The sequence below is a fragment of the Apaloderma vittatum genome, unplaced genomic scaffold (genome assembly GCF_000703405.1).
Source record: "Apaloderma vittatum isolate BGI_N311 unplaced genomic scaffold, ASM70340v1 scaffold8302, whole genome shotgun sequence".
NCBI lineage: Eukaryota > Metazoa > Chordata > Aves > Trogoniformes > Trogonidae > Apaloderma > Apaloderma vittatum.
The window spans coordinates 16520-30906 of NW_009701836.1; the positions used below are offsets into that span (position 1 = coordinate 16520).

Sequence of the window (14387 nt, forward strand, 5' to 3'; positions counted from 1 at the left end):
TGCTGTAATTCTCATTAACACAGGACTTCAAACACTGTCCAGCTGTCTGGAACCTGTTTTCCTCCACTGAGAGGTGCTTGGCTTACCTCCAAATGTGCCCTTTTGCTATTTTGGCTGAGCTACACCCTCTAAGCAACTAAAGCAGCCGCACAGCCCATGAAACCCACAGAAGCATTACAAAACACTAAAAAGTTCTAAAACTAACAGTCGAGCCTCAGCTAAAAATGAGTCATGTCTCTCACTGGCTGCAGGTCTCAGGCAAGCTGTTTTGCTGCAGATATGTCCTTCTGGCAAATCTGCTGCATTTACAATTTCTTTGTGCCTACAAAAAGTTATACAAGGAGAACAACACAGTCCAGAGCAGCATTAAGACTTTTGATTCTGCTACTCACTTGTCGCTCTGAATTTTCTCGAAGTTCTTCAAGTGTCTTTTCAAGCTGTGTTTTTTCTTTCATCAAATCTTTACTCAAATTTTGACTGTTCTGAAGACTTTGTTTTTCTTGGCTAATTTCATTCTCTAGCTCTTCAAGCTAAGGAAAAAGAAGCAAGTTTTTTTAAAATGTACTTAAAACGACCACAGTATTACTCTTAACTGGGTTGAAGGTATCCTTACAGGAATGAATAAAGAAGGTGAAAGAAAACAATACAATGAGATTGTCTTTCTTTACCTGACACAATCTCTTCTAGGAATAAGTTCAGTTCTGTCAGAATTTCCCCATCATCTCCTAATACTCTGTCAATCAAGTACTTCTACATTTAAAAATGGTCAGATTTTATTAGGCCCTGGCTATTTCCCCAAGCATCTTTTTTTCTTTTAAAATTCCATTTTAGTGAGACTTATACTGCTCCTCCAAGTCCCTTGTAACTTATAAGGCTTGAATACTGTTTGATCCTACTTAACTATTTCAACAGACACTTATAACAATTCCTTGGGAACTAAATATGTAGGTTTGTTTTGTCAAATGGTTCCCACTCACGATGTCACCAGACAGCAAAAATGCTTACAAGTGAAAATAACCAAGTGTGATTTTTCTGTCACTGTGAGTTATAATTAGTTACTTAGAAGCAACATACATGTTGTATTTTTAAACAATCACCTGCTAGGAAGTTTATATTCTGTATAAACTTTCACGTTTACATAGAGCCAAGTCCATCCTCCACATTACCTAATGCTAGAGGAGCCCATACACAACCTGGACCCTAGGCAGGGGGAATTACTTTTAGAAACATATTATCTGAATTGTTTTGAAATAATACTGAGAAATAAAGCCAGGAAAAGGTAGTAGAATGTAATTTGTTTCTCCATGAAGCAATTTGTTGATCCAAAACACACAAAAATCATGGTGTCAATTTGGCCAGAACCTGAACCAAATCCTTCTCTCAGGATGACAATCCTAACATTTGACCAGTCTCGTGCTTCTCTATACCTCTTCCTCTCAAATTCAGATTTTCCTGGACCATTGCTTAGCAGACCAGTGCATGTTTCACAGTAACATTGGCACTTCTGTTAGTTTTTGCAAAGGAGAAGTAACTGGCTCAGTCATCTCAGCAGGGATGCAATGGGCCTCTGCCTGGGAAGCAGAGTTACTCATGGCCTGCCCAGCTGGGCCAAAGAGCAGAGTTCCTGCAGTCACTGTTACCACGTGGTTCTAAGACTCTGTGTCAGTGGGTTGTTTTAAAACAACTAGACTATGTATACGGAATTCACAACAGTCAGGCCAACTTCATGCTTTTTGCTCAAGTGATTGCTGTTCAGAACATTCTTTTCAGGAACAAGTGAGAAAAACAACACTTCCTAGACATCCAAAGTGGTCAGAACACTACGAGACAATATTGCTTGTTTCTGTGTAACTCTTCCTTTCTTTAGTACCCTTAAATGTCTTTTCAGTACTGCACAGAAACCCACAGCAGCACACAGGCTGCTGCAAAAAAATACCATATTGTTAAGGTATCAAAAAAGCAGGGAAGTATGGAATACAGCAGGGATTTCAATCTTATTTTAAATTATCTCGTACCTAGTCTCCTCTAAGAATAGTCTAACATCTGAAATGTATCTGAGGCAAAAGCTATTTCAGAAACTTTAGACATTTCACTCCACTGTAATTAGTCCCTGTTCCCTGTTTTTTTCCCTAGTTTTTATTCTCTATAAATATCACTGATGAAATTACTCTAATACAAAAAATTTGGAGAGTAAAATATTGTACAACAGCACTGACATATCAGACAAACTCCTCTTATTCACCTGCTCATCAATTCCTTGGCCCATCTTCTCTCAGTTATGAATGATGACACACAATCTGCTTAGACTGATCAGTTTTCATCTATGTACACCTACTTTCCCCTGCTTAATAATTACGAAAATTTGAATGATATTCTCCAGTACCATAAAACACGTTCAACACCCATTACGTTTCCATACATCAATGTGTTTTGCGTCAGTGGTATAAGACCGTTCTGAATAAAATGGTCACATTCTTATGTCGATAAAAAGCATAAGTGAAAAACAGAAGCAGCTCTCCGAGATGGTTTACTCTTTTACAAACATGGTAACACCACTTAGACCTTAGTAATACTTGGCCCCAAAAAATAGCAATTCACAGGAAGCAACATTAGGCAACTCATACATAATTCAAACATACACTGACAGTTACCTTTTTGCTAAGTCTTTGGATTTCTTTTTCCATTTTCAGAACCCTTGAACTGCTGCCTTCCACAGAGCCCACTGCACTTTGTAGTTCTTCCAATGTCTTCAGCAAACTTTGGTTTTCCATTTCCAGCTTCAGCAATCTGCTTGATGTCAGTTCATTTACTTCATGACCAAGTGACTTCTGTGGCACTATAAGAGAAAAATAATTATCATTAAAAATACCATTAATTACCTGGAGTTCTTGGACTTGGTATTTTTCGACTTGGGAGATTCAGAAGCCTTTGACAGTCCCTCCAATGCCTTCTTGGTGAATAGAGATAATTAGGATTAATGTCTCATTCTCCTTAGGTAGCACTGCAGACGCATAAAAAGGAAACGTTCTACCCATCTTACAGCTTCTAATCACAGCAGAGACCTGGTTCCTTCAACTGACAATGTATCTCTAGATCTCCACAAACCCTTTGTATGGGATCCAGCGTATGACTGAGCATGCTATATTGGAAGAATCAAAGTTTTTGCCACAGCTATCTCTCTAAACAACTACTCTGAGAAGCCTTAGCAAACCTTTCTTAGATTTGAGAACAGTAAAGCAAGAAGACTTGTGATCTGTGCTACCTAGTATAGAAGCTTCAATGTAAGATAATGTAACTCCAAGATATTTATGGGTTTTAAAACTATGTTTAACTGAACAAGAATTAAAAAAACTCCAAACAAATAGATCCCCAAACTGTCACATCTCTCCAGAGAACAAAAGACTACTTTAGGAATAAGGACCTGTAACTTCCTAATGCTGTGCAGCCTCTGAGCTTTCAATCTTTCTATTTTATCAGTTTGCAAGTATCACTATATTTACCTTCAGAAAGTTCAGTAGTCCTATTTATCTGCTCAAGTTCCCAGCCAAGGTGCAATGATTCATCCATACTTTGTTTCTGAGCCATTTCGAGAGTCATATTTTCCTCCATGAGTTCCTCAATCTTTTTTCGGTCCATATCACGCTCCTTAAAAATTATTTCACATGTAATATTAAAAAAAAAAGTCTCAACATGCACAAAACATTTTAGTATTAGTATAAGAAATACACTAGAGACAAATGTAAAGTGCATTCCCTGAATTACTAATACAGTAGGACAGGGAGGAACAGGCAGAAGTATGGACAACTTTGAAGAGCAGTGTAACAACCAGTGAAGACAAATATACAGAGAAGACCCTCTTCTAATCGTAACCTCTAGCAATGACTACTCTTTTTCAAAGTTCACTTATCTCCAAATATCAGGAAAGAAAGTATACACAATAAGCACAGCTTGGTAGCACACACAAAACTCAAACGGACAGAGAAGGAAAATTTCATCTTCTTTAAGACTGCTTCGATGCAAGAAGCTGTACAGGACCGGAGCCGTGATGAGTGTCTCACGTGGCCTTTACAAACCCTCTGCCCACACATGCTACTTTAACAGGAGCACGCTGCAGCTGCAACTTTCATCTTTTTGCAGGAAATTAAAATAAATCTGTCACCCCTTATAGAAACAAAAAAAGCCACCCAGGCAAATCATGACCTTATATTTTAGAATATTTACTTATCAGAGAAGAACTGGTTAAAACCAGAAATTAATTTGGGATTTACTTTCTGATAAATATTGCACTACATTCCCAGAATCTGAAATATGAATAAACATGTTTAAATGACAGCAGACTATCTCAACATAAAAAGCCATCATTCTATCACTCTTACTATATTACTGTATTTTAGCTATCCAGTTAAATGCTGCACTGCCTTTAGGAAGAGCATTGCCTTTGCAGTTTTTCCTTTCCTAGGCAGAACCAAAGTTACTGTAGGAAATGGTACCTGAAAAGCATTAGCAAATCAAGACATACTTTCCTCCTTTCACTCACTGTTTTGACTGGAAGTTCTTTTATTAAAAATGGCAATTAAATTCAGTGCCTATCAGTTGTCTTCATCATCCTCCATTTATACCTACCATCTCCATATCATGCAATTTAGCTTTTAATTGTAGATTCTCTTTTTCTAACTCATGTAATTTATCGGAACGGGCTCGGGTCCCCTCTAGTTGATCTTCCAACATTGTCTTTGTTTCTAACAACACTTGATTGTCTTCCTTTAACTCCTGCAAAAAAAAAAGCAACAAAAAAATCCCATTTACAACAAAAGTATTTCCTTATTCATAGAAACTGAGACAGACATTATGACTAGTTTTAGAAATATTGCTCTAATGCCAAAACATACGTTTGGAAGCTGCAGCAGACTTTATAAAAAAGCAAATGCACAGCAAACTCACACAACTATTAACCTGAAAATTTTTATGAAAAGAAAATTTTACATAACTTAAGAGAAACCATTAAGAATAAATGAGGTCTTCATAATTACAATGAAAGCATAAATATCTCTGTGACCTGAGATGTGATCAGGAAATATGTATTGCATGTATATGGACTACACCCAAGCAGAAGGCTGACATCATATAAATAGAGGTGTCAGGCTCAAACAAACAAAAAGTACATCACACACCATGTAACTGCATCGTGGAGCTTATTGCTACATAATTGTGTAGATGAAGAAGCTTACATGTGTTGAGAAGTCACTTAAGTCATTCAAGAGAAGGCCAAAAAGCTCACAAGTACCATCTCTGGGTATGACTTTCCCCAGCAAAGATTGCTGGAGGCTGGGAGAGCACAACAAGGAAGTATCACCAAGTGCTTGCCTTGCTCTTTTACTCTCCTCTCACCTGCTCTTGGGTGCTGTCAAAGACTGGAGACAGATGAAAATGCTCCTTTCAATCCATAATTTAACTCAGTATCAGATTGACCTCCCTCATCTTTGCATTCCAGGCAACGAAGAATAAAACTTAAGAGAATAATTTTCGTCAAGCCATAATTAAGTTTACAGACCACTGCGCAAACCTGAGCGCAAAGTCAGCACTTGATGCTGAAAATGCAACTGCATTCTTAAAATACAACCAGCCATACTGACAGGTCCTAAACAGCTTTAATTTATGTACATGGAGGATTTTTATTATTTTCTTCAGATGCCTTTAAAATGCATAAAAACATATAATTGGCTATTTTACTAATTATATAAAGACAAAACTTTTCAAACTTCAGCATGCAGTCAGCTGCAAAACCTAAAAGAGATCCGTGAATGTAATGTATAAATATTTATCTTTCATACTCCTCCCCACAGAAATATTAAGTTAACTTATAATTATTATTATTATGAAGCCAAACCAATTAATTAACATCTGTCTCTACTCAAGCACCCTTGGAAAATCAGTTTACAAGCTAGGAAACATGAAAATGACTTTTAGGTATTTTTAGTAAATGTTTTATGAAAACAAGATTTCCGCAGTTTTCAAATCCTGTACACTGATCTGTTTTCCTTCACTGATTTTTTTTAACCATATGCTTTCAGTCCCACTTCCAACAACAGTAGATACAGACAGTTTATAAAGTCATCATGTACACGATTTTCAAACAGCTCGCACACAAAGGTTTGCTCACATGCAGGCAGGTTGCTGACAATGCTCACCACACCTCGTTTTACAACAGACTCGCATGTGCTAACCTGTGACATAATATATAAGTAACAGCCACCAACTCCAAGGAAATACGAGAATGTAAGTCACTGCACCGGACCTCTAATTCACTGAGTTCAAGCTGAACTGCAGTATCTTGTTTAAAATATGTCAGAGACAGAAGATTCAGAGTTGGAATACAGTTACCAGCTTTTGTTTCGGAGCCTCCTCAAGAATGGGTGTTGCAGTGACAGCTGTTAAAGTCTCTATTCAGAGTATCTACTCAGTGTCTTTCAAATTCATCACATTATACAGTAAGACGATGAAATTAACTTCCATGAGTAAGGCTAAGAACAAGTCATCTAAAAAAAAAAGTCTTCAGAACTATGACTTTTTTTACATTTCAGAAACACTAAAGCGCTTTTAACAAGGTTTTAATTTGCACCACAGTCTCCTGTTAACTTTTTTACACTGCAGTTCGCTTGGAAAAACTATCCACCTCATTTTCCATTAAAAAGCTAAGAACTCCCATGTCAGTGCATTTTTTTGGTATATTTTACCGATGGAATGCCATCATCCTATACTTATTTAGGTGTACAGTCGCTATTTTGCTGACACTTGACCTTCTCTTAGGAGACCCACAAGAGGAGAAAAAAATCACTGAATTTATAGCATATTTGTAATTAATTCATCCTTGGGTTTCTCAATACATAGTATACATCCTAAACAGAGGCTCCTACTGATCTTGATAGCTCAGAGATATGGTGAATACTGCTGACTTCAAATGAAACCGCATTCCATTAGACACAGGGACTCTTACTAAAAACTGTAATTTATCACAGAAGACTGACCATCCTATATCCCAGAGCAAGAACCTATAACACTGTTTTCATGTCCCAATGTTAAAGTCATCAAAGTAACTCTGAAAAAGCCACAGCAAACAAAAAAAGATGTTTGGTTTTTTTTTTTCCATTAATATACCTCCACTCTCGCTTTGTAGAATTCAATATCATGCAGCCTCTCTTTATACCGGCTGACTTCACTTTCAAGCTTGTCGACTCGAATTGCCTTCTCCCGAAATTCATCCCTATACACTCTGGCAGAACGGGCATCTGAGAGTAAATTCATATTCTAGAAAACATGAAAATAGAGAAATTAAGGCAAGAATACTGTATAGTACAACCTGAAGGACAACACAACTACTTCGTTATTTAAATCGGGGTGTTGCAGAGGGACATAAGTTAATTCTGAGAAAGGTAAAGAAGTGTGGTTTAGAGGCTCAGACCAAAAGACGTATTTCCAAGAAAACTGCACTGGCCTTTTTCAAGACGAGGGATGTACACATCTGGAAAATTCAGAACAGCTCATTTCTTTTACATGCACTATTCTCAAATTAACCCTGATAATTTTATACACTCTCTCCTAATAATAAGCAAACCAGATGTTCTCCCTCATTATTAACACATGGACTCAAAGCATAAAGAAAACTAGACCAAATTTCAGTGCCTTTTTTTTTTGAGAAATACTCAGCAGATGTACACTCATAGGATATGTTGGTGGTAAATTGCTGGAACGTGGAAAAAAAAGTTAGATAAATATTGACCTAACTCAGAATATTTTACCACCATACTACACAAAATAAAGGATTAAATTACACAAGATCATGTTCAGAGTTCAAAGATAAAAGAATGCATGAAAAGATACTTTCTAATACAAAAAAATGAAAAGGAAGAAAAAAGGGGAGGGGAATTGGTCTGGTGGTGACAACTTTTTTTTACCACTTTTAAACAACAGATTTACAAAATCAGTACCTCTTGCTGAAGTCTCTTTAGTTCAGCTTCCATCTGTTCAAGTTCTTGTTTACAGTCAAGCAATTGCTCAGTTTTTTCCTCCCTTAAAAGAGAGAACACCAGACCATTAAATATAACTGCAAAACCTGGCAACTCTTTTTTCGTTTGAGAACAAAATAGGGAGATTCATGAGATTTCCCTCTTTTAATCCAGAATTTCATGGACACCAGAGCATAACATTTAGGTACGCCATTCCGTTTTAGATATTATTTACTTTTTTGTCTACACCTAAACTTTAAAATTTGGTCAGATTTTTATAAATTTTTATAAACTGTTGTTGACTAGATTTCCTACTTAAGTGAGGCAGAAAACATTAGGCTGTAATAAGGGATTTTTTTGTGATAAAGGATTTTTTTGGTAAAAACCCCAACACTACACATGAACGTGTACCAGGAGATTCACAACCAAAAGTAAACCTACGATAATTTCAAAATACACATTCAAAAGGTCCAAGCATTTTCCAGGAGAACCAAACAATGGCCACTGATGCACCCTGCCAGAGATCAGGTAAGGCTAATTTTAAAAGCACTTTTATACTTTCGTATTTTTTCTTACAGAGAAGAATTAAGGTTTTCCAGTGCCCTTACTCATAATGACCTCAATAAATTTATGAAATGTATAGTGAATTTTCATTTTATGGAAACAATATCCTGGTGTCTGCTTTAGTCTATTCAAAATTTGAAATTAAAGCAATTTGACATAAAACACTACAGTTCTTACAGGATTCATTCTTGACTTCCAGCTAACACTTATTTCCCAGTGCTCAAAAAAATGATTGTGTTAAAAAATGAGTTGGTTAAACAATGAGTAAGTGCAAGGGAAATATTTAGTCCTCTCAAAGACACAAAATACTTAATGTTCAAAATTCAACTGCACCTCGGAGAAAACAGTATTCATGTGCCATAGCCAATACTGTAGACCCCTCAAAGGTAGACTGCATCCTCAAACATGTTACTGTATTACGATTTTGGAAGACACATATGAAACAAAACAGAAGTAGAAAAAGGAAAATAAGAGAATTTAGTGGACTGAAAAGAATGCAATCCCAAAGTAATCATACTAACAAAATCATATTTCTTTTCAACAAAACTAAACAATTGTTTTTAAAAATGAGCCAATCTCACAGTGAATGATCTTACTGCAACCTTACGTTGTTTCAAAAAGGTCACTGGCAGCCTACAAGCACACATTTCTGTGCAGCTCACTGCAACATCACTGACCACTGCAGGTATCCAAGCTACATAGGGGTTCAGAAACCACACAGAAGTCCTGCGTTATCTCAGATGGCTGTAACTTCTCCCTATGTTATTGTTCTACACAGAAACACATAGGACTTAATAAAGAAAATCAGGTGTGGAGTTTTCAGTTCTAGAGTTTCTGTATCACAACCCTCAAGTCACTGTTTTGCATCCAGCTGAAAAAAACACAGACCTTTCAGTATGAAATTATATTCAGTGCATGTAAAACCAGGTACAGAGGTTCACTGCGAAACCCAGATAATAAATAAATTTCAAGCTGAATATTTTCAACTCCGGAATGAATCTACCGTTAAATTTATCGAGTACATGCAGCATTTAATACCACATGCTACAGACAGAAGCTAATTTATCCAAGCCTAGTATTTTAAATATACTGCTACATGTAAAGGAAATTTATTTACAAATTGAATTCAAATAGAGTGCAAAATGTGAAATGTTCCAAGCCATCACTGGTGCCCTAATTGCATGCTTCAGCTACAGACTAGAGAGGATTGTACTAAATTACACAGAACATACCAGTGTTCACTGTTTAGGCTATCTATTAACTGTCAATCAAACTAATAACAGCAATTTTTTCACTAATTTTCTTGGTGCAGCTGTTTATAGAATATCCTGGGCGGGCTCATTTCAGCAGACATATAATAATACAGACATCAGAAAAAAGAGCCATATCTTTTTGTCCTCTATTCTTCCTGAAGAGCAAGATGTAGTGGGGGAAGGGGATTCTCTGAGTAAATCAACCAGATACCTAATCCAGCCAGCTAGAGATGATCTGATCAACCAACTCTGATAAGAGCAGACCAGCAAGCTGGTAATTGACTTATGCTACCGTCAACCTTTAATTTAATTTTACCTGTCTCTTTTCTCCATGAGATATGCTGGATAAAAAATAAAAATAAAAAAATCTTTATTTATGTTGTTTCTGAACTGTAGGTAAATTGTTACAGATACTGAGTCTCTTCAGATTTAACATCTGTACTTTAAGTTCATACTGCACATACTTCGCTCTTTTATAACATTACACATTGGTGGTATAGGGAGAAACTGATTCTCCACTGGCCTATAATTGTTTTTCTCTTTAAATAGTTCTTCTCTATTGCTCAGATTTGCTCCTAGAGTATTGAGACAGATTAAGTACCCACTGATATGTACTGGATCAGTTTTCTTCATAAAAAACCAAGGGATTAAAAAAAAGTTTTCATTCAAATATGAAAGATAAAGAAACAAACATCTTTATTACAAGGGGGACTGATTTGTCATAGTACTTGGATGAGCTGAAGGAGGGAAATCTGCCCCTTAACTAAGAGTTCTGCACCAGCGGGAGAAGAGACCACTCTCTTAACTAGATGAACATAGCAAGGTGGAACCTGTAACTGACCCAAACTATGAAACCTACTCGTTTTACAAACCACATTACTCCTTAGACATAACTAACCACCTCCTGTCAGTAAACTCAGTCTGTTTCACTGCATCCAGGTTTGCAGTGGGTCAAGAGATTTAGTGGAGTTTGGTTTGCAGAATTTTCTTTCATTTTTCTCCACAGAGCAGCATGGCAGATAGAAGTGGAACAGTACTGAAGGGTATGAACAAACAACTGTTGTGCAGACAAGGAATCTTCTACACAGAAAGAAACAAAGAGATGGGAGACAGGAGATCATTCTAATGATAATTCCTTTCGTATCTGCAACAAACCTAAACATTTCACTAACCATGAACGAACCATCCCTGATTGCTTCTTACTCTGTTTCCAGCAAGGTAAGTTTGTCATGCTGCCGATCACTACAGGATCACTACAGGACTATCTCCTTTTTAAAAAGATGTTTTTGCCAGTAATCCTTGAATTGGATTGTCAGGACACAGCTCTTGCCTCTGGTCCCTACCTGCCTGCCCCAGTAATTGTTCTTGAGGGCATGTCCCCATTAATTGCCTCAATGGCAAAGCTATGCTCTTAGAAACACAGATGAATGCAGATAAATTAAAACTATAGTCAGACATTAATAACAAACAATTGAGGAGGCACAAAGAACTTGCCTCTGAAACAACAATATGGGCACTATATATCAAAGAAAAAGGCAACACTGCATTAGATTAGCTGCATTTTCTTTTCTAAAAAAAAAAACAATTTATGTAGAGCAAAGAGCCCATTACTGTACTGTAACATGCTCAAGAGACTGTTCGTAGTCAATTTTTCAGAAAGTTCAGAGTACAAAGATACAAAATTACCACAGTGCTACCTCACTGATTTCAGTATGTTTATGGTTAAAACATCAATATAACTCACAACAAAATTTAAAGACAAACAGAGATGAAAAGCTGTATTTGTCACACTGGTCCACAAACATGCTTACATTATAAAAAATTACCTTCCAGTGTGCAATAATTAAAAAAAATCAACAAACCCACTTAAAACTGTAATTTAACATCTGGAAGAATGAAGAATTTACCTACAGAGTACCACTACTGTGCAAAATCAAGCACGTTTTCAAAACATTTTAAACCCCTAGACTCTCAGCAGCTTCTGCAATCCACATGTACTCACAGCTCTTGCCTAAGCCGCCTTATCTTCGCTTTGGCATCTGCTAGCTCTACCGACAGGTGCTGTCTGCTTTCAGTGCGCTTCATGCCAGGAGATCCACAAGGTGATTGTGCCGCTGATGCGTGAGGTAGAAAACGGAGACAGTCCCGCTCTTCGGAGAGCTCTATGATAGTCTAAGAAATTTTTAAAAAAGGAAAGAAAAAAAGGAAAGAAAAAATAAGCTTTAATAAATCAAAGACTGAAATAAAACAAGAATAATGGAGAAGTTTTGCCATAAAAGAAGTTAGAAGCCCTACATACACCTCTATACCTAAAGCAAATAGACAGTCACAGCTATTTAGTAGTACCATTTGGCTACTCTTAAACTACTTAAATTTAGACTTTTAAGTCCACAGATTGTCAGTGGTCAGATTGGATTGGTTAATGAGCAGGCACAAATTCCTTGAACATGAGGATAAACATAAATCTCCAAACCTATTTTTTCTTCAGTGAGCAGCAGTATCCTTGCCAACTCAGATCTACAGGTATACTCCTATTTCATCTTACAAATAAATGTGTTATCCTAAGATGAAGATCTCTTGTATTTTAAAGTTACTTTTCCCTTCTGTTGCAAAAAAAACATTACCACACATCCTCTTCCCCCATAGTTAAGTTTCTGTTTTACTCTTACCAATGTTGTGAACTGGTAAGACAGTTGCTGGCTGTTGAGGAAATGTTTGGAATAACTGCAACATTAACATAGCCACTCTCTACTGAGGAGCAAATCTTGGACCTCCAAGATGATTCTTAAAGTATAATTTTTATCACACACATTTGAGTTGCTTGATTCGCACACCATACAACGATGGTGTCCTGTGATAAGCTCGCAAAACCTTTTCTCCTAGTATGAATTCTGCTCTAGTTTGCTCAAAGCTGTGGAGTAGGATATAGTAATGTAACAGGCCCCTTTCAGTGACTGGCTTGCAAACCGATCGGTTACTGAATTCTGGAAACTTCAGCTGACATAGCTTTGAATTTTCTGTTTTCAAGTAGAGAAGAACAGTATTTAAAGCTGCTTCAGATGCTGGTTATATTCTCTAGATTGTCACAGTATTCAACAACTAGTATACAGACTGTGACTACCTGAAACAACTTTCTGGCAATAAGGAGTCCTTGTTTAAGCATGCTAACAGAACGCGCATTAAACTACTAGTCAAAAATGGTTAAGAGATGTAATTTTCAAATAGCTCTTGCTTATAGTTCTCTTAACAAACAAAACACTTCCATACCTCTGAGTGCTCATCTCTTTCATCTATAAGTCTTTTTAAATGTAATGCCATGTTTTTCAAGAGAGGTTCAACATACTCTTGTGTCAATACAATGACGTCCACCCACTGCAGATCAAACACGTTTTCCTGGTTATGCGTTACCTACATGGAATGAAATGGAAGGGAAAAAAACATCCTCTTTAAATTTTAAGAGTAGAAAAGAAGCATAAAGAAAATGAAGCTGAAACTCTATGGGTTAAATTCTCTAGGTGTGAAAAAGCATTTAAAATAGATTAAATTGTACCTAATGGAATAGATTCTTATCTACCTGAAAGTAGTACCCTGTACTTCTGGCAAAACAAAAAGCAGAAGGTGAGCATCACACAATATATATTATATATCACACACATGGGATATGAATTATATTTTATAAATAAATTTGCATATGAAAATTTCACTAAATAAAATTTACTATAAGTCTCAGAAATTCTTGGAGCAACATCTGTGCTCCCTGGTACTGCTTTAACAATGCAATCCAAAAGAGCTTCGTCTTGACATCTTTTTGTGAATCAAGTTAAAAACAAAAGTACTTTTTGCTTACTAAAAATATAGATACACAAAACACACATTTGATTTGCTCTGCTTTGGACAAAAGCAATTTATCTTCTTACAGTATTCCACTTCCAAAAAAACCTTAAAAGCATAAAAATAACAATATACCTCTTGAATATGGGCTGCAACAGCTGCTCTTGTGTCAAAATCCAGACTTTGGATTCTTTCAATAAATTCTTCTTTTCTCTGACACTAAAAAGAAAGATATCTATTTTATATACATACACATACACATATATATAAAGTCACCAGTATTTTCATTCATCCTTTATATTTCTAAGCTAACAATGAAAACTGAATTTCAACAATTATATTATTATCCAACAATTTTATACACACTTGGTTTATACCATATTATGATAATGGTAACTTTCAATACTAATAACTTTTTTCTTTAAATAGCTACTTATTCAAATTTTATGATAGTGAGTTCCACACATTTTTTCAGCATCCACCTCTAGTATTCAAGTTGCTTATTTAAGTAAAGAACATTAAAGATCTTTTTTCAGTTTAATTACCTGAATAGTACAAATGTTCTTAAGAACAGCAGTTCATAAAAAACATTTATTAAATACATGAAACTGTTTCAGTACAATACACATATTTTTACCGTTTGCTTTCTTTACATCATCAGGTGAGTTAACAATATTATAATTAATAAATCAATTCATCCTACCTACACAGTTTGCCATATTCATACAGTAAAACA

General features: G+C 36.1%; 1 protein-coding gene across 1 annotated transcript in view; it reads right to left on the bottom strand.

The window, feature by feature from the left end:
- Window positions 1–14387, bottom strand: part of CCDC88A (coiled-coil domain containing 88A) — a gene marked incomplete at its 3' end in the record, with an annotated part of 56118 nt that overhangs the window by 14349 nt on the left and 27382 nt on the right. The window contains exons 6-14 of the mRNA XM_009879303.1: window positions 13787–13870; window positions 13088–13228; window positions 11823–11992; window positions 7986–8067; window positions 7156–7305; window positions 4624–4770; window positions 3501–3645; window positions 2652–2836; window positions 393–530 (exon numbers count right to left, since the gene is read on the bottom strand). Of these exons, the coding sequence (XP_009877605.1) occupies window positions 393–530; window positions 2652–2836; window positions 3501–3645; window positions 4624–4770; window positions 7156–7305; window positions 7986–8067; window positions 11823–11992; window positions 13088–13228; window positions 13787–13870 (1242 nt within the window). The remainder of the gene's footprint in view (window positions 1–392; window positions 531–2651; window positions 2837–3500; window positions 3646–4623; window positions 4771–7155; window positions 7306–7985; window positions 8068–11822; window positions 11993–13087; window positions 13229–13786; window positions 13871–14387) is intronic.